Raw genomic sequence first — 24006 nt, 5'->3', positions numbered from 1 at the left:
GAAATGAGATAGTTGAGTTCAGTGATCTCTAAGTCTCTCCCAGGCCACAATATCCATGTTCTAAAGGGCTCCAATAGCTTTAACACTCAGTGTTTTAACATTTTTGAATCATAGTCTATAAATAACAATAGTAATTTATATACATATATTCAGATATAAAAAATACATATATACAAGAGAATAGAGAGAGCAAGAGACAGAGAAAGACACAGAGCAAAAAAAATGATAGAAACAGAGACAAAGACAGAGAGACAGAGAGAGGCACACACACACACACACACACACACACACACACACACAAGAGACAGAGAGAGAGAGGAAGGTGGAGGAAGGAAGGAAGGGAGATTGTGAGCTTTAAGGTTGGCAAAACTGTTTATTATCTTATTTGATCTTTACAGTGGTCTTGAGAGTTAAGTATTACAGGTTTTATTCTCTCTTTTATTGAGTAAACTGGCTAATAGAGTAAATAACACACACAATAATTGAATTTGAACTCAGGTCTTTCTCCCTCCAAATTGAGACTCTCTCCACCAGGCAATGCTGCTCCCTCTCTTTATTGGCTTAACATACTAGTTTTTCATTGTTTTTTCAGGTTGATTTACAAAATGGGCTTTCAGAATTCTCTGTAACTCAACGCAGACTAATCCATGGCTGGAATGAATTCATAGCTGATAACACTGAACCAGTGTGGAAGAAATACCTAGACCAGGTAAGATCAGATATAGGATAAAGGTCAATATTTTATTCCTTGAATTATGCTAATAGACTACGCTTCTAGGAAATAAGCAAAATCATTTTTGAAAATCTGAAGGAACAGGTAATGATTTCACCAGCGTTAAGAGAGAGAGACAATGGGATATTTCAGTGCAAGGAAGAAGCAGGGATCTGGCGATCACCCAATCATATATTCTTGGTCAGAGAATCAGAGAATCTTGGTCCATGATGCTGAGTAATTTTCTCCTCTATGTGTTTTGCTGAAATTTTCAACAGAGTGGATTTAATTACAGATGTAAATGTTTTATTTAAGAAAAGTAATGAAAAAAATCTGTCAAATATTTTTTATGTCCAAGACATTCTGCTAGGAGCTGGATAAGGAAATGGAAGTATTAGAAGATACAGCCCCTGCCCTAGTGGGGAGGGAATGGAGGCAAAGGGCATGGGTGGCGGGGACACAGACTAGTTTGAGAAGATAGAAAATAGACAAAAGAATATAATCAATTAGCAGAGCCTAAGATGTATTAATTATTCTAAACCTCACGGGTTGGATTAAATGATTTTCAAGCTTCTTATCAGCTCTAAATCCTAGGATAATGTATTTTAAGGAGAGAAAGATTCTGGTTGTGGTACAGCTGGCAACTGATGAGTACTTCAATACCAAGGAGGCGTGGTGCTGCCAGATGCAAATTTTTAAAAAGACTATAGAGGCCATTATACATTCATCCAATCTGTTGGCAAATTCTCTACTAGCATTAAAGACAAGAATTTAGTTTTAATTCAAGAAGCACTTATTAAGTACCTACTATCTGCTGGTCACTGGGACTACAAAAATAAAAGACACAGCAGGCTAAGAGCTTATTGGAGACAATAGGGAGTCACTGAAGATTCTTCAGCAGGACATAAAATGACATAATTGAATTTGTATTTTAAGAATATCATTTGCTGGTAGTGTTAAAAATGATTTGGAAAAAGGAGACATGGGAAACAAAAATACCTTTTAGGCAGTGGGGCAGTAGTAGAAAAAGTTCTGGACTTAGAATTAAAAAAGATCTGGGCTCCAGTCTTTGACATTTAATGGCTGTGCAACCTTAGGCATAATCTTAACATTTCTGAACCTCACTATAATGATGTATAAAACAGAAATACTGTTGCCTTTGGTGCCTACTTTAGCGTAGTAAGGACAGAAATTTCAAATTATACTTATTTATATGTCCTTTTCAATGGTATCCCAGTATCAATGAATGTTTATTAAATGAATTATGAGGATTAAATGTAATAGATATGTAATTATAGAAGCATTACATTATTATTGTTGCTCTCCTTGAAGGCTGTTGTTGTTCATTTAAACCTGATCTAATTTATATAAATTTATATAAGTTATAAATTTATATAAAATAGAAGTGGTAATATGAAGAGAAAAACTGGAAAATAAGTGGTAGTCCAAAAGAGGGTGGATCTGGAGGTCAAGGTAACGAGGGAACGTTTCCTGAAGAACACTGTGGTGATTTGTAATCATCAATCAAAGTAATGATTGATTACAATTATAATAGCACTATAGTAACAATAACAAATAATAATTATTTAGATTGGGGTAGGGTCACAGAGGGATATAAAAGATACTCAAATCTGGAAGCTCATAGTTCTACAGCTCTTCATTGTTTATAAAGTCCTTCCCTTTATCAACCAATAAGCATTGATTAAATAAGTTCTAGATTTTAGAGATCCTAGGAGAAACAGAAACTCTTTGCCCTCAGAGAGGTTACATTCTATTAATTTTTCTTAATGAAAAAATTTACTGTTGTAATTTGTTTTTACATTACAAATACTTATTGATTGCCCCCACTCCATGAGAAGTCTTCTGTAACAAAGTAAAACAATAAAATAAAGCTAACAGTGTAGTGACCTCAAGTGAAAGTGTTTGCATTATTCCACGTCATCCCCCTTCTATTTTTAAATTGTTTTTCTTAATAAACAAGAAGTTTATTTTCCCTTCTTCCCACCTCCACTCCATTGAAACAAAGAGAAAAGAAAACATTCCTTGTAAACATAGATGTGGTAGCCAAGCAAAACAAATCCCCTCATTGGTAGTTCACAAAAACACCCACACAACTCATTCTGCACCCAGAATCTATCCCTGGTATGTTTCCTTCCTGGTCCTCTAGATTGGTAAACAGTCCTTTTTTTTTTCTTTTCCCCAGAGTCTCTCCAATAATTATCATTGTCTTTTTTTGATCATCTTTGCCAATCTGATAATTGTGAGGTAGAAACTCAAAACTTTTTAAATTTGTATTTCTCTAAATAGAAGTGATTTGGACCAATTTTTAAAAATTTGGTAATAAACAGCCTGTATTTCTTTCCTTGAGATGAGAGAAGCCTGGAGATAATCTTGGACCATTTATCAATTGGGAAATGCCTCTAATTCTCCTAAATATGAATCAGTTCCTTATATATCTTGGAAATGAGATATTTATCATAGAAACATGCTGCAAAGATTTTTCCTAGCTAATTGTTTCCTTTTAATATTAGCTTTATTGGATTTGTGGTAAGTCTTTTCAAATTTTATGTAATCAAAATTATCCATTTTACATTTTGTGATTTTCTCTGCCCCTCATTTAGTTATAATTTTTTCTTCTATGCATAGATCTGACAGATAATTTTTTCCCATGTTTTTCTAATTTGCTTATGATGTGATCTTTATATTAGTTGTTATATCCATTTGGACTTTATCTTGGTGTAAGATGTAATGTGCTGATGGAAATCTAATTTCTTCTATATTGATGTCCAGTTTTTCATCAGTTTATATCATACAATGAGTCTTTATCCTCTAAGATAGTGTCTGTTTTTAAAACAATTCTGTGAAATAGATAAGGATAGAACCTGGAACTGGGATTTCATCAGTATAGGGAATCCTTGATGGAGAAACTTCTGGACTTCCTAGAAGAAAGTTATGGGAGATAACAGCAGAAGAGAAAAGGAATTAAGTAAAATAAAAAGGAGACCAAAAAATCACATAGGTAACATGGAGGGATTTGGATGAGTGAAGTAATCCTGGGGCTGAAACTGAAAGAAGAAAGTTAATAAAATTTTGCAGAAATTGAAGGAAAATTTAGGAACAATCTCTAGATTTTTATACTTGCCCAGATCTTAGTTTTGGTTTGTAAGTAATGCAGGATCAAGGACAATTAAGGAAGATATAAAAGTGATGGAGTATCAAGAAGGACTAGGGAATAGAATCTGAAGAGTTAGACTCAAGAAGGAGAATCGGAAGGTAGGTAGCAAGAAAAGGTAAGAGTGAAAAGGCTTAAGTTAAGTGGATTGATAAAGTGGATTGAAAGTGGGTCAAATTGTTGAAAGATGAGAAACTGGTACAAAGCTGAAGAGGACATGGGTATGGCTGAAGTTGAGACAAAGGAAAAAAATCTGGATTATTTTGTTAAGTTATTAAGAAGTAACAGTTGGCTATAAAAATTTTAGTCAGGTATTTAGGATTGGAGTAGTTTCAAGGAAAAGCTGGGAATCTCAATCATCATTGATAATAGGAAAAATTGTACAGTCATTTGCACTTTGTGTGTAAACTTTGTGTTTTTGTCAGAGCCAAGTGATTGCTATCTGAAAATGTGGGCTGATCTGTCTCCTGAAAGAGAAGGAAAAAGGGGCTTGAAGCCTGTCACTCCACCTTCTTAGCATTTAGACAAGATGAAAAGTTTCTGTTCAATTCTAATTTTTAGTGTATTATTTTCTTCAGTTACCTTTTTTTTTTTTTTTTAGCTCCTTTTGTATTTGGTCAATTGAATTGTTTTGTTCATTGAATTTTTTTTCCCCATTTCACAAATTTTGTTTTTCAATGAGTTGGTATCTGAAAATGAAGGGTTTCTGAAGAGACCTATGTGTTACAGTGGATAGAGTACTGTATTTGGAGTCAGGAAGGCATGGATTCAGATCTAGCCTTAGACACTTACTAGTTCTGTGAGCCTGAGCAAGTCACAGCCTCTGTGAGGATAAAATGAGAAAATATTTATAAAGCATTTTGCAAACCTTAAAGCATCATGTAAATAAATGCTAACTATCATTATTGATAGTATTATTATGATTGGGAAAATGTAAGGCTTTGATGGGGAAAAAAGGAATCTGTAGGTAGAAGAAAAAACACCTCAACCTTATTGGGATGATAGAGAATAGAAATATTGCCCAGAAGAGAAGGGGAAGATAAAGGGGAGCTGGACAAATAGTTTATAGATAATGTTGAGCCACTTCCTGAAGAGGATAACTGGATCCTCTGAAGAGGAAAGTTTGTTCTCCTCCAGAGAATGATATAGAAGAATCAAAGAAGTTGTCAGGGGGAGAGATTCTCCACTAAGGGGTTGAGGAAGAAGAGAAGAAGGGGAGTGATGGGTCATTTCCAGCTCAATTATGAAGACATTTATTTGTTGACTGGATGAAAACAATAGTTAGATCCGTTGTCTTCCGGGGCTTATTGCCAAGATATAAGAGGGAACTTCATGGCTGATGACAAATATCCACTTTTGGTGATTCATGTGGATAGAAATGACATTAGCAGAAGGAACCTAGAAAATATTGCCAATGAAGTCTTGGACAAGAAAATGAGGAGCCTAAGGACATTGACTATGTTTTACTCATTGTTGCCACTGAAGGCAAAAGATGTAGAAGAAAAAAACTAATTTGGTAAGTGGGCAGCTGACTAAAAAGATGATGTCTAAGGATGGAAATTTGATTTTCTTATATATGAGTGATTAAATGCTGGTCAGAGATGAATTACAACTAACAAAGTTCAATAAGAATGTATTATCTCATCCGAACAATATTAAACTAAAAAAAATGGCGGGAGGAAAAGACTTCCTGTGAGTTTTTATTCCCCAAAGTTATATGTTCTAAAGAATAACCACAGAAGGGAGAATAATAGCAACTGAGGGACTTAGCGCCAAGTTCAGGTTGCTTGTGATGGGCCATGGGGAAGGAGTTGATGGTCCAAACCTGTTTGGATGTGAGTTGAAGAGGGATTTAGGCTTGGTGTCCAGAAGAACTTCCTAACAATTAGAGATATCCTAAAAATCTAATAGCCTGCTTCAAGAGGTGGTGAGCTCCCTGTCATTGAGAAACTTCAAGTAGATGCTAGATGACCACTTTATGTGGTGTTCTAATGGTGATTCCTTTATGTGTGGGTCAGGCTAGAATGGCTCCTAAGGTCCCTTCCAACTCTTCAGTTCTGTGATTCTTTGGTCACTTTACCTATGCAGGGGGCATGCTTGTCCAGGGTCACACAGCATGGATGTGTAGGTCTTTCTGGTTCCCTCTCCATTCCACCATGTTGCTTCTCACTATGAGGTAGGTAGTTTTTATTCCCATTTTAGTTATCAGAAAATGAAAAGGAGGCTCAGAGAGCTCAGCTTATTTGCTCCAGGTCCCTTTTTTTTGGCTAATTATGTTTATCAGAAAGTTTTTTTACATATTAAGCCTAAAATTGTCTCTTTTTAACTTCTACCCATTGCTCCTAGTTTTGTCCTCCAAGAACAAATGAGATTATATTTGTAAAGTGTTTAACACAACACCTGACACATAATAGATATTTAATAAATTTGGGGATTGTTATTGTTCAGTTGTTTTCAGTTATACCTGACTCTTTAGGACCTCATTTGGGTTTTCTTGACAAAGATATTAGAGTGGCTTGTCATTTCCTTCTCCAGCTTTTACAGTGGAGGAAATTGAGACAAACAGGATAAAGTGACTTGCTTAGGGTCATACAGCTAGGAAGTGTCTGATTTAAACTCAGGAAGACTAGACTTCCCAACTTCTGGCCCACACACTATCCACTGAACCACTAACTGCTCTCTTAATAAATGCTGGTTCTTTTTCCTTTCTCAGCCCATACTCCCTCAAGTATGTGAAGATTACTATCATGTCTTACCAGGTGTGAGACACAACAATGACAGAGTGTGTTTATGTGTAGGGATAGGGAAGGCTGGTCCCTCCAAACAATCCTATTATAACATCAACTTGCAAGACCTTTCACTTTACTCACCACCCTCCCCTTATTGTTTTTCAGCCCACGACTAAATACAGTATTCCAAATAGGGGGAGACCAGGCTAAATAAGTGGAATTGTCACCTCTTTAGTCATAGGCTCCGGGCTTCTATTAAATTATGGCAAAAAAGTAATTTTTGCTGTGTAGTACTAGCTCATATTGAGATCGTGGTTTATGAAAACTCTTGGAATCAGATTCTCATCAATCCACAGCTCTTAATTTTAAAGTGATAGAGACATGTGAATTATAATTGAGCAACCAACTGAGCAGTCTCTGTGCTCTCACCTGAATCAGTTCTCATTTACTCATAAGTATTGCAGACTTTGCAACTGGATCTTAGTCATTTTTTGATCTTTAAGATTTCCTCTGTAAAATGAGAGGGTTGGAATAGATTGTCTTTGCAGATGAACTCTAAGTTCATTGTTTCATTCATTATATGATCTCCACTTGTGACCCCTGGAGCCAGTTAATAATGTCTATGAAGAAAGGCATGTGGGAATAATCATTCATTTGAGGCAACGTCTATCCAGAGTTATAACTAGGACATGATGATGGGGGCTTTGTCCCAGGGCTCCAAAATTTAGAGGGCATTATTGCGCATGAGTTCCTCCAAAACATGGAAACACCGGAGTTCAGCAAAAAGAATTAGTAAAAATATTTAACCTAGGAAGCTGTCCTATGAACTGTTTCTTCTTCTCTCCTTGACAACCTGCCCCCTCCCTTTACTCACCTCATCTCCACAGCAGATTTTAAGGATGTGTTTTGTGCTACTTGCCCTGGGTACAAAAATTGCTAGTTAATAGATCTGTATAAAACTTCCAAGAAGCTTAGTTTAGAGAATGGAAAGTGGGTCTAGGGACTTCTGGAAACTGTAGTTCACAGAAAAGCACCACGGAGGAGAAACTGCTGCCTCAAGGTCCCTCATTTTGTTCTGCCGGCCAGGCCGGAGGCAAAATGATGAAATAAGCTAAGTTGGTTTTGGCAACTGGCCTTCTCACTTATCACCCCTCGGGAGATTTGTGTGTAGTCTTGTTCTCTGCCTCCCTCCTCCCAAACCTACAGCCAACCCCTACAGGCACCTTGAGGTATCAGGGACTGATTAGAAAGTATCCCCTTCCAGAGTAATCTCTAATTTGAGCAGGATCAGAGCCTTAAGCTAGAAAAATAAAGGACTAATTTGGAATTTTAGTCTCCAGTTAGGGTTGGGGAAGAATTTCCTAAAATCTTAGGGATTCATGGATTAGACAAAACAATATTCAATTTGGAGGCAGAGAGGACCTAGACTGAATTCTGTCTTACTGTCATTAACTATCTGTCTTTATGGTCCTTGTTTCTCCCTCTGTGAATAGAGAAGGAAGTGAATATCAGAGACTGAAGAAATGGGAATGTTCTTAGCACCCTAAACCCCCAATCTGAGGAAGTCCTGCCTTTCCCTTATGAACCTCTATTCTTTCTAATTTTAGAAGCTTTTTTGGGAGGCAATTGGGGTTTATTGACTTGCCCAGGGTCACACAGCTAGAAAGTGTTAAGTGTCCAAAGCCGGATTTAAAGTCAGATCTTCCTGACTCCATGCTCTATCCATCTTTCTATTTCTAAGAAATTATTCTGCTTAGGGGGAAACTGCGAACAGACAGTTGCATTTAGTTGTCTTTACCAGGATTAGGCTCAGTGGTGCAGGAGTCCTGAACATTTCTACAACCTCCAAAGTGTTTCCTAATTTATTAATTTCTTGAATTCCAAAGCTCACATATTTAGGATCTTAGGAGATTACTATATTTATATAATACATGATTAATCAAAAACTTTTACTAGGAATTGAGTATTTGATCAGACCCCACTTTCTCCATTTAATAACACTGAGCAAGAATTCTAAAGGTCTTATGAACTCTTGTGCAAATAATTGCTTGCATAATCATTTTAAATGAAGAATTGAAATGAATATACCTACATAGTGTGGCAGTAATCTACACAGAGAATATAAATGAAATCTCATGATTAAAAAGAAATTTGAGAATTCTTATCCAATATAATTTTTTAAATGATCCTATGGCATCTTGAAGGACAATGGGGGTGGGAATTTTTAAAAAATGAATTCTTATAAGTGCATTTATGAACGTTAATCCCACAGCATAAACTCCTCCTTTGTTCATGTATCTTTAGTCCAAATACTTTATGAAAAATGATCCAAATTTTTAATAATTCTACTCTTTAGAAAGGGACTTTTTTTTTCTGTCTCATGAGTCCCCTTGGCAATACAGTGAAGCCAAAGGACTCTTTCAGTAGAGTTTAAATCATTGAAGGAAATGCTAAATTTCACCTAGAAGTTAGTAAAAATAAAGATGCAATTTTTCTTCCATCCAAGATCAAACACCCCATAATCTATACCAGGTTAAAAACCCCTTATTTATAGAAAGGCAATATCGTGTAGTAGAAAGAAAATTTGTTTTTGTGTTAAGAAGACCTGAATTCACATTCTCATTCTGACATATATTGTCTGTGGGACAAGTATTTTAATCTTTTCTTTCCTCAAGGAAACCTCAGGGGCTTTTCTGAATGAGTGAAATCACAGGATTGGTCCCTCCCCAGTATTCTTTAGATACTATTATTAAATCTATGAAAATTGTATATAAATCATTTATTATACTACTTTGCTATTTCAATGGGGCTTTGATCTCATCCGTATCCAGCTAATCCATGTCCTTCCAAGAACAAGAGGTGTTTTCGGTGTTTTTGGAGCGTTCCTGTGGACCTTGATGTTACATAAGTGGGGAAAATGGGCTGTCCATCAGTCATCCCTTATTCTTGTTGCATGACATTTCCACCTCCCTTTTCAGTCATACATCCTTCTGAGAATGTCCCTGCCCCCTGCTTGTCTGGTCTGATTCTTCATGCTTAATCTTTTACAGCCTGCTCACACAACTGGGTATCTCTTTACTGTCCTTTGGGTGACTTACTGCTTTAATTTTTCAGTGACTGTGGTATTCTATGACTTGTAACTTTATACCATCATCATTAGAAGGATACTGATGCTGAAAGATGGGCCTTGGTTTGAGGTAGTAAAAGTGCTATTTTCCCCTTTTTTGCATTTTGAGGAAATTGAGGCTTGTGGAAAGTTTGTGCAATTTTAATTCACAATCGCCTAAGTATGAAGTGTCAAAGTCAGGACTTGACCTTACTTATTCATGACCTAATTCCAGTTTTGTCTCTAACATTGTCACTCGTCAAGTTAAAGTTGTCTCTGATGATAGATTAGTTCAGTAGCAGAAAACAAAAACCTAAAAGGAAAATGTAGAATCTCGCCTCTAATCACACCATTGAACAGATATCAGAGATATTACAGTTGTAGTCCTGCCAGTGTTCTCAACTGGTAAAAAGCAATGTGGGATCCAAATTTGTACAATGTGCAATAAAATCAACTGAGGCAGAGTGCCAGTCCAATAGCCATTTATTAAAGGGACTGACCTTTAATAAATAGGAGCTCAGATCTTCCTCATGATCTGAGATGCCCTCTGTCTTCAGGGTCTTAATTTTATAGTGTTTAGCAAAGCGACAGAGGCAATACAAAGGAAAACTCAGGATCTCATTGACTGATAGACCTATACCTTGACCCATTGGAAGAACCTACATTTAGCATAGAGCTTTTGAGTTCATGACTGGTAGAATGGTCAAGGCAACGATCAATTCATGGCCATTTCCTCTTGTTGCCAATAGAATAGAAGGATGGGGCGACAAAAATAAGCTCCAGGACTTGGTTCAGGTCCTTTAGTTAGCTTCTTGTGGTTAAGCAAGTGAACTTAAAATCTGTAGTTCAAAGTTCTGAAGCCTAATATCCAGAAATTTTTAAGAGAAATAATCACTACCCCTGTGGAATCATACCAAACTGAAAATTACTAATTGAGATAAAATAAGGGAACAATTATTTGCCACATCAAGAAGAGAAAATAAATAGTTTTGCAGATTTGTGCCAATGAAGACTACAGGAACTAGTTATAGAAATGTTAACGTTTCAACTTGTTTCTGGGCTCTTAGCTAGAATTAGGAGACTTGGTTGATATTAAATCGAAATTTTAAAAAATTATATTCATTGATTTTTTTATTGCTCTGAAATAAATACTAACAGTAAAAAAGCAGGAGACCTTGGATGTTATTTCTTAGAAGGGGATACAAGCACACACATCCACACTCACTGTCTCCCCTCTCCTTTGGGGATTTGACTAGACTGAATTCTTCCTGCTAGGATCCAGCACTCTGAACCACAGTAGATATTTAATAGATGGATTCTTGATAAAAGTAGAAAGCTTCTCACTCAGAATGGCTTCCAATTCTTTCATTTCAAAGCATTATCCAAATTTTTCATGGTAGTTCTATTCTTTAGAGAAGGACTTAGCATTTTTTTCTCTCATGGAACCCTTTGGCAATACAGTGAAAATTAGGGACCTTTTTTTAGGATTATATGTTTAAATCATTGAAGAAAGTCGTAAAATTCAATTAGAAGTTAGTGAAAAGATTAGTGACAACTTTTAAGGAGGAATGGGGGCATCTCCTGGGCACAGACTTTGACCTTGGGACAAAGCTTGCTCTTTAGAGTGTTCATTGACTGGACACTACTTAGAATGTAAAGTCTGTGAAGGCAGGACCCTTTATTTTGTTTTGTCTTTGATTTCTAACTCTTACCGTTGGGCATTACATGCAGTAGTTGCTTGTTAGACTGGATTGGGCAAGAAGGGAGAATAATGAGGTATATCAGAGAAAGTCAAAGAAGTGTCATATCCTTTGCCTTCATTGAGCTTACAGAATTTGGGGGCGCATCAAGTAGAGAGGGTGCAGAGAGAAACCAGAAGAGCCCTCCTGCAAGAAGGTAAGATTTAAGCTAAGTCTTAAAAGAGGCTGGGAGTTGGAGATGAGAAGAAAGAACATCCTAAACATGGTGGATAGCTAATGCAAAGACCTTAGACAATCAGGAGATGGAATGTTATATAGGAGGATGGCAAAGAAGCTACTATTGTTAGATTATAGAGTAAAAAGATTTAAGTCAAGTCCAAGATGCCTGGAAAGATATGAAAAGGCAAAGTTGTTAAAGTTGAAATGACAGAATTTAATGGTAGATTGGCTCTGTTGGATGAGTAAGACTAAGTGTGACCAAGATGTGATCCTGGGTGACTGGGGTGGAGATGATGGTGTCATTAACAGTAATAAGGAAGTTATGAAGAGGGGAGAGTTTTTTGGGGAAAATGATGAGTTCTCTTTCAAGCATATTGAATTTAAGATATCTGTGTCATCCAACTGAGCATTTTGATTTCAAAAAATATAGCATAAAGTGCTAATAAGAATGATAGCAGCATATTGGCTTTTTGTCTGCTTCCAAATATATCTGTGTATATATACTCTTGTCATTTTTATGACTTTGCTATGCCTCGTTTCATATCCCTTTTCATATTTCTTTGTATTCATATTTTATAGAACTATAGTATTCATTATATAAATATCACAATTTATTCATTCATTCCCCAGTTGTTGGACATACAAATTTCTTTCTTCCAATTTTTTACTTTTACTTTAAAAACCCAACTATAAATATTAATAATTTTTTTGTTATTTTAATGAATATTTTATTTTCCCCAATTACATTTAAAACAATATGAATTTCAAATTCTCTCCCTTCTGCCCCTTCTCCTTTTCTGAGATGGTTAGCAATTTGATATAGATTATTATGAATAAATTTTTATTAATGTAAATTTTAATTTATGGTTAAAACAAGCATTTCCATGACATAGTAGAATAACAAAATGATTGCATATGAAACTGTAAATCTATTATATGCAACTTGCTATTCCTTTTCAATATAGTATTGTCATGTAAATTTCTTTTTTCCTTTTTTTTCTTTCCATCTCCCCCAGAGATGACTACTGTTAGACATAAATGTGTGTGTATTTATATATATACACACACACATATATATATATGTGTGTATATATGTAAAAATATTCTCTACATATTTTTATTTATTATTTCCCTGGATGCAGATATCTTCTTCCTTCATAAGTTTTTTGTAGTTAATTTGCATATTTATAATGGTAAAAATGTCATATTTACTCAAAGTTGTTCTTAAAACAATATTGCTGTTACTGTATATAAATACTCTCTTTGTTCTGCTCACTCTTCATTATTTCATGCAAATCTATCCATGTTTTTCTAAAATCATTGAGCTCATCTTTTCTTATTGCACGATAGTATTCCATCACATATACTCCAACTTGTTCAACCATATTTCTTAGACCACACCACAATTTCTTTGGGTATTGGTATTTGGAAAGAAAATGCTTGAGAAGTGCTTTGATGAAAGTTTAATTTAATGGATGAATTGGAAGGCAGTATAGAAAGAGCTGAACAATGGATATTTTGGAGAACAGAATCTTACTTGTACCCACCGCTAAGCAATACTTACCACAAAGTCAGCACTGTATGTATAGATAATAAAAGCATGTCTCTCTCTGTCAATGTGGACCAACACGACTGATGTAAGATGTTTGGTTCTGTTTTTTTTCCTTTTAGTTTAAGAATCCGCTTATCCTATTACTTCTGGGCTCTGCTTTAGTAAGTGTGATTACAAAGGAGTACGAGGATGCTGTGAGCATCACAATGGTGAGTCCATGAGAAGCTGTAAATTAGTATTAATAAAATGGGGTTTCATGGCTTCTAAAGCAGGAATCAGACTATAGATAAACATCTGAGAGGAGAAATCTTGTCCCATTTTCTTAGTAGCGAGTATCCATTACACCAGGTATTTTGAGATCTGTTTTTGTTTTGCGCCCTGACAAACAATGACTGGATGGCTCAGTAGACAGTGCATTAGGAAAATCCAAGTTCAAATCTAGTCTCAGACACTTATTAGTTATGTGACTCTAATCAAATCATTCAACCTCTGTCTGCCTCAGTTTCTCCAACTAAAATGGAGATGATAGCCCCACCTCCCAGAGTTGTGAGAATCAGATGAGATAATAAAAATAGTAAGTGCTTAATAAATGCACCTGTCCTTCCTCCTTCAGGAATTTGCTGTATGACTTTTTCATCTTTTTTTACTGAACTGAATTTTCTTTCTTTGTAGAAAGAAGCCGAACTAGTTGTTCTCTTCCTTTTCTAAAATTCTTTGTTTCCTCTCACATGGGCCCCTTTGAGTAAGTGATCCCAGGGCAGTTGACAAGACTAATCAAGCATAGTTCTGGACATTTTTATAACTCAGAGGAGCCATCTCTCTTTTGTCCTGAAACAACTTCTCATCTCACCCTCTTCTCTGTTCCACTTTCCTGTTCCCACAGGCCTATGGAATTGTTAAGGAATACTAGAGACCAATTTATACCTTATTCCTTTTGTCTCTACCCATTTCAAAGTTAATGATTTTTCCTGTTTGTCTTTAGGCCGTACTGATTGTGGTGACAGTAGCCTTCATCCAGGTAAGTTATGCCATGAGACATCCCATCTTGGTAACCCCGTGAAACCTAAACTTTAGAGAGACCCTCCTCAGGAACAGCCTTTCTAATGTGCTTCTTTTCAGGAATACCGATCTGAGAAGTCTCTGGAAGAACTCAGCAAGCTTGTACCTCCAGAATGTAACTGGTAAGTGAGACGGTTCCTATGAACTTATGCAGCACCAAAAACAATCAATAAATCTATAGTTCATTATTATATAAGTTAAAGAACCTATAGTTCATCATTATATAAGTTAAAGAACCTGTAGTTCATTATATAAGTTAAAAGGCAAAAATAAGGTATTTGTGATGTTATTCTCAAAAAACAAGCGTGGTTTGATGGGGAGGGTATGGAACCTGGAATCAAGGTCCGAATTCTATTACTGTACCGATTCAACAAGTAAATAGTTGTGTGACTTTGGAAAAATCATGTTATTATTGACAATAAATTAAATAATCATCAAGTCAATAAGCATTTATTAAGAGCCAAGTTATTTGTAAATTTTTCATTTGCGAAGAAAATCCCTCTTAGAGCATACATAAAGAGAATTGATCAAGTTTAAAAGATTTTAGAGCTGAAAAGTGTCTGGATCCACTCATGGGAGAGCTATGGGACCAGCCCCATGCTGTGATTTTTGGACAAGGAGTGAAGAGGTGGAATTCAGGTGGCTAAAGAGTCCGTTTATTCAGAATTACACCGTGTTTATATACCTAAGGTTTACATGATCACTTAGAAATGCCTAAGTGTTCGGTTAGATTACATCTTATTCTAACAATAGTCAATACATCATACACAAAGGTATTCAGATAACAGAGAACGGGATGTCTAGCAAATGTCTTCCAGACCATTTCTTAGAAGTGAGTAATCATGCATTCCTCCAAGGCCCTTATACCAAGAATCAGCAAGGTCTGACACGTCCCCTGACTTCTCAGGACACCTGCCACCTGCAAGGGGGATGGAGAGACCGAGCCAGACTTGTCAGCAGAGTTCTCCAAGGACAAAAGGGTGTTAAACCTTGCCAGGGATCCCTCTACTCTCTGTGGCCCTCATCAGAAAAGAACCTTTGAAATCATGTTATCCAATGTTTTATATTTTTCAGATCCCTGAAGGACACTAAATAAGGGGAATGGTTTTCTGAAGGTCAGCAGAGCCTGGGTGTTCTGAATGTAATTGTTATGGAGAAAACTCTCTTTGACCTGGGTTTCTCTCTAAGTTCCCACATTTAATTTTGAGAGTTATTATGGTTTTGTAGAATAAGCAAGAAAGTGATATGTACTTAGAGATTACTTCAAGGGCATAGAAGAATTACTGGATCAAAAGCCAGAAGGCCCATGATTCAGTGCTTTCTGGGTGATGAGTGCATCACCTATTTATTTAGGATGGTTAGATAGAGCACTAGGAATTAGGAACATTCATCTTCATGAGTTCAAATCCTGCCTCAAGACACTAACGATGTGATTTTGAGCAAGTTACTTAATCCTATTTGCCTCCGTTTGCTCAACTTAAAATAAACAGGAAAAACAATTGGCAAATTACTCCAAAATCTTTGTCAAAGAAACCCTGCAAATTGGGTCCTGAAGAGTCAAACTGATTGAAACTATTGAATGACCAAAAAAAAAACCAAAAAAAAGGCTATTTAGGTAAATCATTTCATTCATCTGGGGCTCAATGTCCTCACCTGTTAAGTGAAGGTGACCTTTTCTTATTTCTGTTCTAGCTTTAAAATTCTATGGTCAGAGTCAAGGGAGAGCTCACTTAGAAATTCATTACTGATTGTTAATTATGTTGGTATTAATGTTGTTAGAATTCACTATAATGGAGTTAAATTCATTAGAGTTTTTCCTTTATGAGAGAACAGCCCTAAGTCTTAATCTGCATAGTTAATCATTCATGTTTTAAGCAGGAAGGTTTATATTCCTCAAATTTGCCGTGGAATGCTTTAATCCTTAGCTTCATCCAGCTTCAGCCTAATTCTGGAACAGAATTGTGAACTTGAACAATATAATGAAATTATTAAAATCTGTCAGAATTTGGTAATTCTTTCTTCCCAGAAATCAAGCACATCACCAAAATGCACAGAAGCCTTTCTCAATCTATCTTGAAACTCAAATCATGATACAACTGGAGCTCAAGAGAGGCCATAAAGCCTCTGTTGTTAATAATGTTTAGATTTAAGAAACTACCCCCAAAATCCCAACTCTTATCTGTGACTTCTCTCTCTCCCAACCCCATTAATTGTTGTTCAGTTATTTCACTCATGTCTGACCCTTTGTGATCCCCTTTGGGGAGCATTTTCTTGGCAAAGCTTCTGGAGTGGATGGCTATTTCCTTCTTCAGCTCATTTTACAGATAAGGAAACTGAGGCAAACAATTAAATGAGTTGCCTGGAGTCACACAACTGGTAAGTATTTGAGGTAAAATTTGAATTCAGATCTTCTTGACTCCAGGTCTAGCACTCTATCCATTGTACCACCCAGTTGCCCCTCAAAAAATAAGTCCAGTGCTCTTTTCAATGGACTGTTTGGTCTTAGCACTGAGAGACCTTCACATGAGACATCTTGTTATCATAAGACAAGATTTCTCTTTGGAAAATAGTTTTCTAGTTTAGCTTAGAACCTTAAATTTGGGTGACAAAGTGTGCTAGTGGACAGCCATGCAAAAATGGAAGAGGAAAAAATAAAGAGATCTCAGAAATCTTGCACTTGACCTCCACGCTCATGTTTTAGGAGCTCTTTTGTCTTCTGTGGTTCCTAACCTGGAGATTTGGGATGAGTTACTTTGAGGGCAACTAGGTGGTGCAATGGCTAGCTCACCAATCTGGAGTCAGGACTGACCTGATTTCAAATTCAGCCTCAGATACTTATTAGCTGTGTGACCCTGGGCAAGTCACTTAACCCTGTCAAATGAGCTGGAGAAGGAAATGGCAAATAAGTCCAATATCTTTGCCAAGAAAACCCCAAATGGGATCATGACTGAAAGAACTGAAAAATAACTTCATTATGCTTAAATTTTCTCAGTTTCCTCAAATAAGCATGTATAACTGGGTATTCTGAAAATAATTTCCAGGTAAGGCAATTATATTTTAAAGAAAAATATTAGGAGCAGCTAAATAGCATAGTGAATAGAGCATCAGCCCTGAATTCAAATCTGGCCTCAGACACTTACCATGTAGTAGCTGTGTAACCCTAGGCAAGTCACTTAACCCCAATTGCCTTGCAAGAAAAAAAAAAAGGAAAGGAAAAATAATAGTTGTGTATATGCTTTTTTGTGGGTCGTTTGTGTGTGGTTTGGTAAAAGGAACTGTAGACCTGAAATGAGATTATGGGTTCAAATTCTGGCCCTGACATTTCCCTGGGCAATCCAATTAATCTTTCTGGACCTCAGTTTTTTGAGCTCTAAAACGGAGATAGTACTTGTGGCTCTAACAGAAATGCTTATCATGAATAAAAAAATTTTTTTTTTGATTCCTTGATCTTTCTGCCAACAGTAAACCCCTAAGGCCAAAAAAAAAAAAATGTAATTAAAAGGATTCTTATTTCAGTGACCTGTTTTTGTTCAGAGTTATCGTCAGGACATAAAGTACATTTCTTTCAACATGGATGCTCTTGTTTTCTATCTGATTCAAATGTTCAGCATAAGAGACGGGAAACTCCAGCATATGTTTGCCCGAGATCTTGTCCCCGGAGACATTGTGTGCCTCTCAGTTGGAGACAGAGTTCCTGCCGACATCCGACTCATAGAGGTAAGGATGCCCAGATTTGTGGCCAGGAGAGAGAATGTGCTTTTAGTCATTTTAATTTTACATTACATACACTTACAGATTACTCTCACTTCATGAGAGAACTCTTATAAAAAATGAAGCAGTTAAACTTAATCCTGAGATTACTTCTCTGGCAATCTGAGAAAATGTAGAAACTGAAAAAAAAACATGTAAGTGCTTTTAAGAATCTAAAATATTTTTTACTAGGTTCAAGTGTTTGGGGCTCCATTTGAAGCAAAGACCCTCATTCAAAACTTATGTTGCTATTATTCAGTCATGTCTGATTCATAGTGACCCCATTTGGGGTTTTCTTGACAAAGATACTAGAGTCGTTTTCCATTTCCTCCTCCAGTTCATTTCACAGATGAAGAAACTGAGACAAGGAGGGTAAAGTGACTTGCCCAGGGTCACCCAGCTAGGAAATTGTCTGAGGCTGGATGAAGATGAGTCTTCCTAATTCTAGACCTGCTGCTCTATGCATTGAATCTCCTAAGTGCCCCAGAACCTATGTACTCTTACTTTATTCACCATTGAAACAACTATGGTTATTTGATTCCTCAATCTTTGGCCAATTAGAAGCACCATATCAGAAGGAAAAGAGTGTTGCTAGGATCATTAGTGTAGGGATAAACAGTATTATGTAACTCAGTGATACTTGAGAGCATCACTGTATTACAAGGTTATAAGAATAATATAATATTATCTAATATTACAGACGTCTATGATGATGACCCTCTGAGGTATGTTATAATAGGAAAAAAAAAAATGAATTCAAAAAGACCTAAATTTAAATCTCTCCTTCCTCACTCTATGACCTAAGTTAAGTAATTTTATTCTCTGGCCAGTAGTTTCTTCCTCAGCAAAATATGGGAGCAGCTAAATATAGTTGGAAAACGTTGAATTTAGCACCCCAAATCATCTCTTCCACTTATTACCTGTGGGACTTCAGACAGGTTGCAGAACCTCCTCCTTTTTTCCACCTCTCTTCGTGGTGGTTTGGATGACAAGACCTTCGAGGTCTTTGACTGGATGATCCCTAAGATCTCTCTTAGACCTAAAAGCCTCTGATCTCTTCTTCTTCACTCCCAGGATGCTGCTGGCTTCAGATCAAGTCCTTTACCCAATGCACACTACAAAAGCATATATTTCAACTACTAATTGCGAGTCATCATTTCAGTGTACATGGACAGTAAGGGCTGATTTCCAGTGATAGGTCTCACCTGGTGATGGTCTCTATCCCACCTACTTTCCCATCCCTTCCCTATTGCCCCCAGTATCAATTTGCAAGCATCAGTATTCTTCCTCACTACTCTGGCCCAAGCCCTTATGCCAAAATAATAGACACCAGAAATTTTGTGGACTGTTTTTGAAAGGTTGTCAAACCCTGAGATGGTAAAGAATAGTAAATGAAGAGGAGGGCAGATCAATAAACATGAAAAATTAAACTTCTGAAGGTCTATGATTTTTCAAGGCTTCAGTATGGCATGAATTTTCTTTAGTCAATCGATGAACCAATCAGTAAATATTTTTTAAGCATCTACTATGTGCCAGTCACTCGGACAAGCTGTGGGGTTACAAAAAAGAGGCAAAAGATAATCTCTGCTCTCAAAGAACTTACAATCTAATGGGGGAAACAACATGCAAATAAATCTGTTCAAAGTGAGCTATTTATAAACTAAACAGGAAATGATTAACAAAGGGAAGGCACTGGAATGAAGAGGGGTTGGGAAAAACTTCCTACGGACTGTGTGATGTTATTTGGCATTTAAAGGCAGTCAGAGAGGTCGTTTGAAGCTCAATGTGACTTTGAGCATCATTCTCATTTCTGGGATTTTGATCTATCAAATTAGGAGATTAGACCAGATAAAACCAGCTATCATCTACGCTCCCTTTTAGCTTTAACATTCTCTCTTACACCCACTTCTATTTCTGACATCTATGTTATAAGCCTCCTTCTAGCTTTAACATTCTGTGTTCTAATCTCTTTGGCTGTGGTATTGTAGGATCCTATGGCCACTGATTTTACTCTTCATTTAGAGCTAATAAATTTATTTACAACAGGAACTGTAAAACTAGTCGCTAAGCCAGGAAACTGTAGTCAGAAGGAGCTTTTAATGTATTTTGAAACCATCTCAGTTTCAAGAATCAGAATGTTAAAGAATCAGCCTTAAAACTCACCAGCTTTCCTCGGAACAGCGTGGAATTAATCAAACATTATCTCCTTCACAGTTAAAGACAAAAGACAGAGACCTGACGTGAGCGTTCCCTGACCTGGTCCAACCAGTAAGACCGGGCCACAGATTTTTTATTCCTCTGCCATTTATAAAATAAAAGTTGACTTAAATGGAATCTGTCAGAACAACAAGTAATACTTTGTCTTCGGAGCAGGGGAAATAACTATTTAAGAGCATGAATGTGACAAAGTAAACTGGTTTCTTTGTGTTTGGTTACAGGAGAAAATGACTGAAAATTCTTTTCTGCCATCCATCTCATGCATACCATGTCCTGTTCAGTTTTTCTTGCTTGCCATCACAGCCACAGTGCAGCTCGTCTTTCTAGTCCCTGGAGGTCTCTCTCCTTTCCTTTTGATCACTCATTCTGATCCGTATCGACCCCAGCTGCCTCTTCCTGACTTTCTGTTCTTAAATCTTGGCTGTCTGGCTTCCATTCCCCTTACTTACTTACTTTAATTGAATTCACTTGGCACTGTAAAGCTCCTTTTATATGCCAGATGTTCTGCTAGATGCTTGGAATACAGAGGCAAACATGAAGTAGTCCCTGCCCTCAGATAACTTCCATTCTACTGGGAAGCTCACTTTTGGTTTCTTTGGGATTGAGAATACCTGGAGAGGAGGCACCCCCTTATCAGAAGGAGGATATGGATTCTAAGAGACAGAGATGAGGAGGGGCATCCCCAGGGATGGAGGACAGACAACCTGGGCAATAACCAGAAGTAGGAGACAGGAGCCAGGTACAGGAAGCTGCCAGTCTGGCTGGAGTGTAGGGATGGGAGGTACCATAATTTAAAGGAAGACACTGGAGTGGAAGGTCACCATTTACTCATCATGTTGCAGCCACAGCCCAGCTGAGAAGCCAGTGCTAGTGTTCTTTTGGTACAATCATATAATCTCAGAGAAATAATTATTGTTATTATCATCAATCAAATTTACGTTATACTTTTCAGATTGCAAAGCCCTTTCCTTATAAGTAAGCTATGAAGTAGGTAGTATAAATATTATTATTACTATTTTATGGGTGATAAAGAATGGGAGTTAAGACATTTTTATTGTCAACTCAACTTTGTCTCTTATTAATCTTGGCCCTGTGACTTCCCCTTTCTCAGCCTCAGTTTCTTTATCTGTAAAATAAGGCAGTTGTTACAGATGACCTTTAAAATAGTTTTCTCATTGAATTTGGAGATGTGTCTTCCCCTCACTGTCAGCCATTTCTAAGGGTCTTTTTTTTTTTTAATAATGCTACGGTTTTAAATACTATTCTGCAAATTCAAAGCACATAATTTGTATTGGGAGATCAAATTATCTTTTCTTTTTCCTTTTAACTTAGGTTACTGAGCTCTTGGTCGATGAATCTAGTTTTACTGGAGAAGCTGAACCTTGTATCAAAACAGATATCCCTTTGTCAGGGGAGGGAGACCTGACATCACTGAACAATATTGTGTTCATGGGAACCCTAGTCCAGTATGGAAAAGGGAGAGTAAGTCCCCTTCTGATTACTTGACATTTTCATCCATCTCTCCTAAAAATTGTCCATAGTTACTGTTGCTATTTCCTTAATGCAGGGAGTAGTGATTGGAACTGGAGAAAAATCTCAGTTTGGAGAAGTGTTCAAAATGATGCAAGCTGAAGAGGTAAGCAGAGTATATGGTCGTGTCTTCTGGGCCAGAGGTGAAATGGGCTGCCTCAGATGCTGATGAGTCCCCAGTCCCTGGTGCTCTTCAGGGAGAAAGGGAAGAAAACAAGCATTTGTTAAATATCTGCTATTTGCTAGGAACTGTGCTTTATATATATTATCTCATCTGATCTTCACATCAGCCCTGGCAGGTAGATGCTCTTATGAGTCACATTTTATAGATGAAAAAATTGAGGCAGAGAAAGGGTAAGTGATTTATCCAAGATGACATAGCCAGAAAGTATCCGAGGCTATATTTGTACCCAGGTCATTCTAATTCCAGGCTCAGCACACTACCTAATGTGCCACGCAGCTGCCCAGGTACTTTCAGGTGAAGGCTGAATCACCACAGATCAGAGATGTTTCCTCACATGGACTATTTGGACTAGATATCTTCTGAGCTTTTCTCCATGTCTGAGAATCCCTCATCCTAACTGATAGTGTTTAGATTTAGAAAAGAAGGAACTTTGAGGAACATAGTTATTTTCTTCCAATAACAAGGAGAAGAAGGAGAAGACTCATTCTCTGTGGTTCCAGAAAGCTGAGGAACAGAACCAGGACCAAAGTGGAGATAGGAAGACAAGGTGGAGATTGTACTTGTCCAAAGCAGAGAGATGGAGACAATATGGAGATTATCCATAAAGGGAGACAATAATTCAGTTTATTGAGGATGAATTTTCTAATTCTTAAAACAGTCTAACTAGCTCAGGAGATACTGAGGTACCCTTTACTGAAGAGGTTTAATTCAAGTCCGTATAACAATTTCAGTCAGGCAGCAAGCATGTATTAAGTGCCTACTATATGCCAGGTATGGCATGGCACTGCCCAGGGATACAAAAGTGACATAGTACCTGTCTGCCCTTAAGGAAATTAGATTCTAATGGGAAGAGATGTCATATTCACAGGTAAGCATAAGGAAAAATCAAATGTATACAAGATAAATATATCTCTTCCTTCTACTGAACCCCTGAAAAACTGGGCTTTGATAGATAAGCTTTCAACTTATCCCCAATCAAACATCTCTGTTACTTGCCAATATCATGCTGCCTTGCAGATCTCCCTCCTTAAGGTCTGCTTTATTTTCAGTTCTCCCCCATTTGAATATAAGCTTCTTGAGGGCAGAAATTACCTTACTTCATTATAGTTGTTTCATCAGTACTTAGCATAGTGTCTGGCTCATGAGAACAGCTTAATCCATGTTCTATCTCCTTAGGGTGGTTATGACATGAATAGAGAGAAGGAGTCAGGTGCAAGAGATGTGGAGATGAATCAGTAAGAGTTGGTGACTTATTGGCTGCATGAGATGGGGAAAGAGTAAGGAGCTGAGAAGGATTTTAGCCTGGGTAACTAGAAGAATTGTGGTGTCCTTAAGACAAGGAAAGAAGTTGGGAAGGTGGGCAGATTGCAGGAATTGCAGAATTCAATTATAAATCATTCTGTTTTAAGATTCTTTGAAAAGTCCTATTACTATTATTGCATAAAACCGAGCACTCTTTTTTTTACACTATCAGACTCCCAAAACTCCCTTACAGAAAAGCATGGACAAACTGGGGAAACAACTTACACTCTTCTCATTTGGCATAATTGGTGAGTTAATGACCATTTACATTACAGTTTTATTGGTTAGGAGTTGGTCTAACGTTCTTTCCAACTCTAAAATGCTCCATTCCTACGGAGAAAATAGACCGTTTCTCTTCATGGAGCCTCTTTGACCCTCAAGTCTAACCAGAGATTTGGGATTAAGGTCTGTTGTTCAGTCATGTTGTAAACTCATTTGATCCACCAAGGACTGAAGGTGTGTGAAGTGGTTGTAACAAACTCACCCCTCATTTTACAGAGGAGGCAAGTAAGAGCCTGATGGGAGCTGGTTCATGCCTGAGGTCACTTAGTGAATGAATTGCAGCCTTGGAGGTAGAACACTGGTCTCCTGGCCCTCATCAATCAGTCAATCAGTTACTCAATCCATAAGCATTTATTAAGCACCTGCTGGTGCCAGGCACTATGCTAGGTGCTAGGGTCCTTGTGCTGTTGGCAAGGAGCTGTCCAGCATTTCTTCTGGCTGATAACCCTGGATATCCATCCCTGTCTAGCACTGTCAGCTATTTACTCCAAG

General features: G+C 37.2%; 1 protein-coding gene across 1 annotated transcript in view; it reads left to right on the top strand.

The window, feature by feature from the left end:
* The window catches only part of ATP2C2 (ATPase secretory pathway Ca2+ transporting 2), a 105331-nt gene that overhangs the window by 41542 nt on the left and 39783 nt on the right, over window positions 1–24006 (top strand). The window contains exons 3-10 of the mRNA XM_031950194.1: window positions 593–709; window positions 13310–13399; window positions 14173–14208; window positions 14310–14371; window positions 17858–17966; window positions 21549–21698; window positions 21784–21852; window positions 23405–23480. Coding sequence (XP_031806054.1) covers window positions 593–709; window positions 13310–13399; window positions 14173–14208; window positions 14310–14371; window positions 17858–17966; window positions 21549–21698; window positions 21784–21852; window positions 23405–23480 — 709 coding nt within the window. The remainder of the gene's footprint in view (window positions 1–592; window positions 710–13309; window positions 13400–14172; window positions 14209–14309; window positions 14372–17857; window positions 17967–21548; window positions 21699–21783; window positions 21853–23404; window positions 23481–24006) is intronic.

Source organism: Sarcophilus harrisii, chromosome 2 (genome assembly GCF_902635505.1).
Source record: "Sarcophilus harrisii chromosome 2, mSarHar1.11, whole genome shotgun sequence".
NCBI classification, from domain to species: Eukaryota; Metazoa; Chordata; class Mammalia; order Dasyuromorphia; family Dasyuridae; genus Sarcophilus; species Sarcophilus harrisii.
This window is presented reverse-complemented; position numbering and strand designations above follow the sequence as displayed.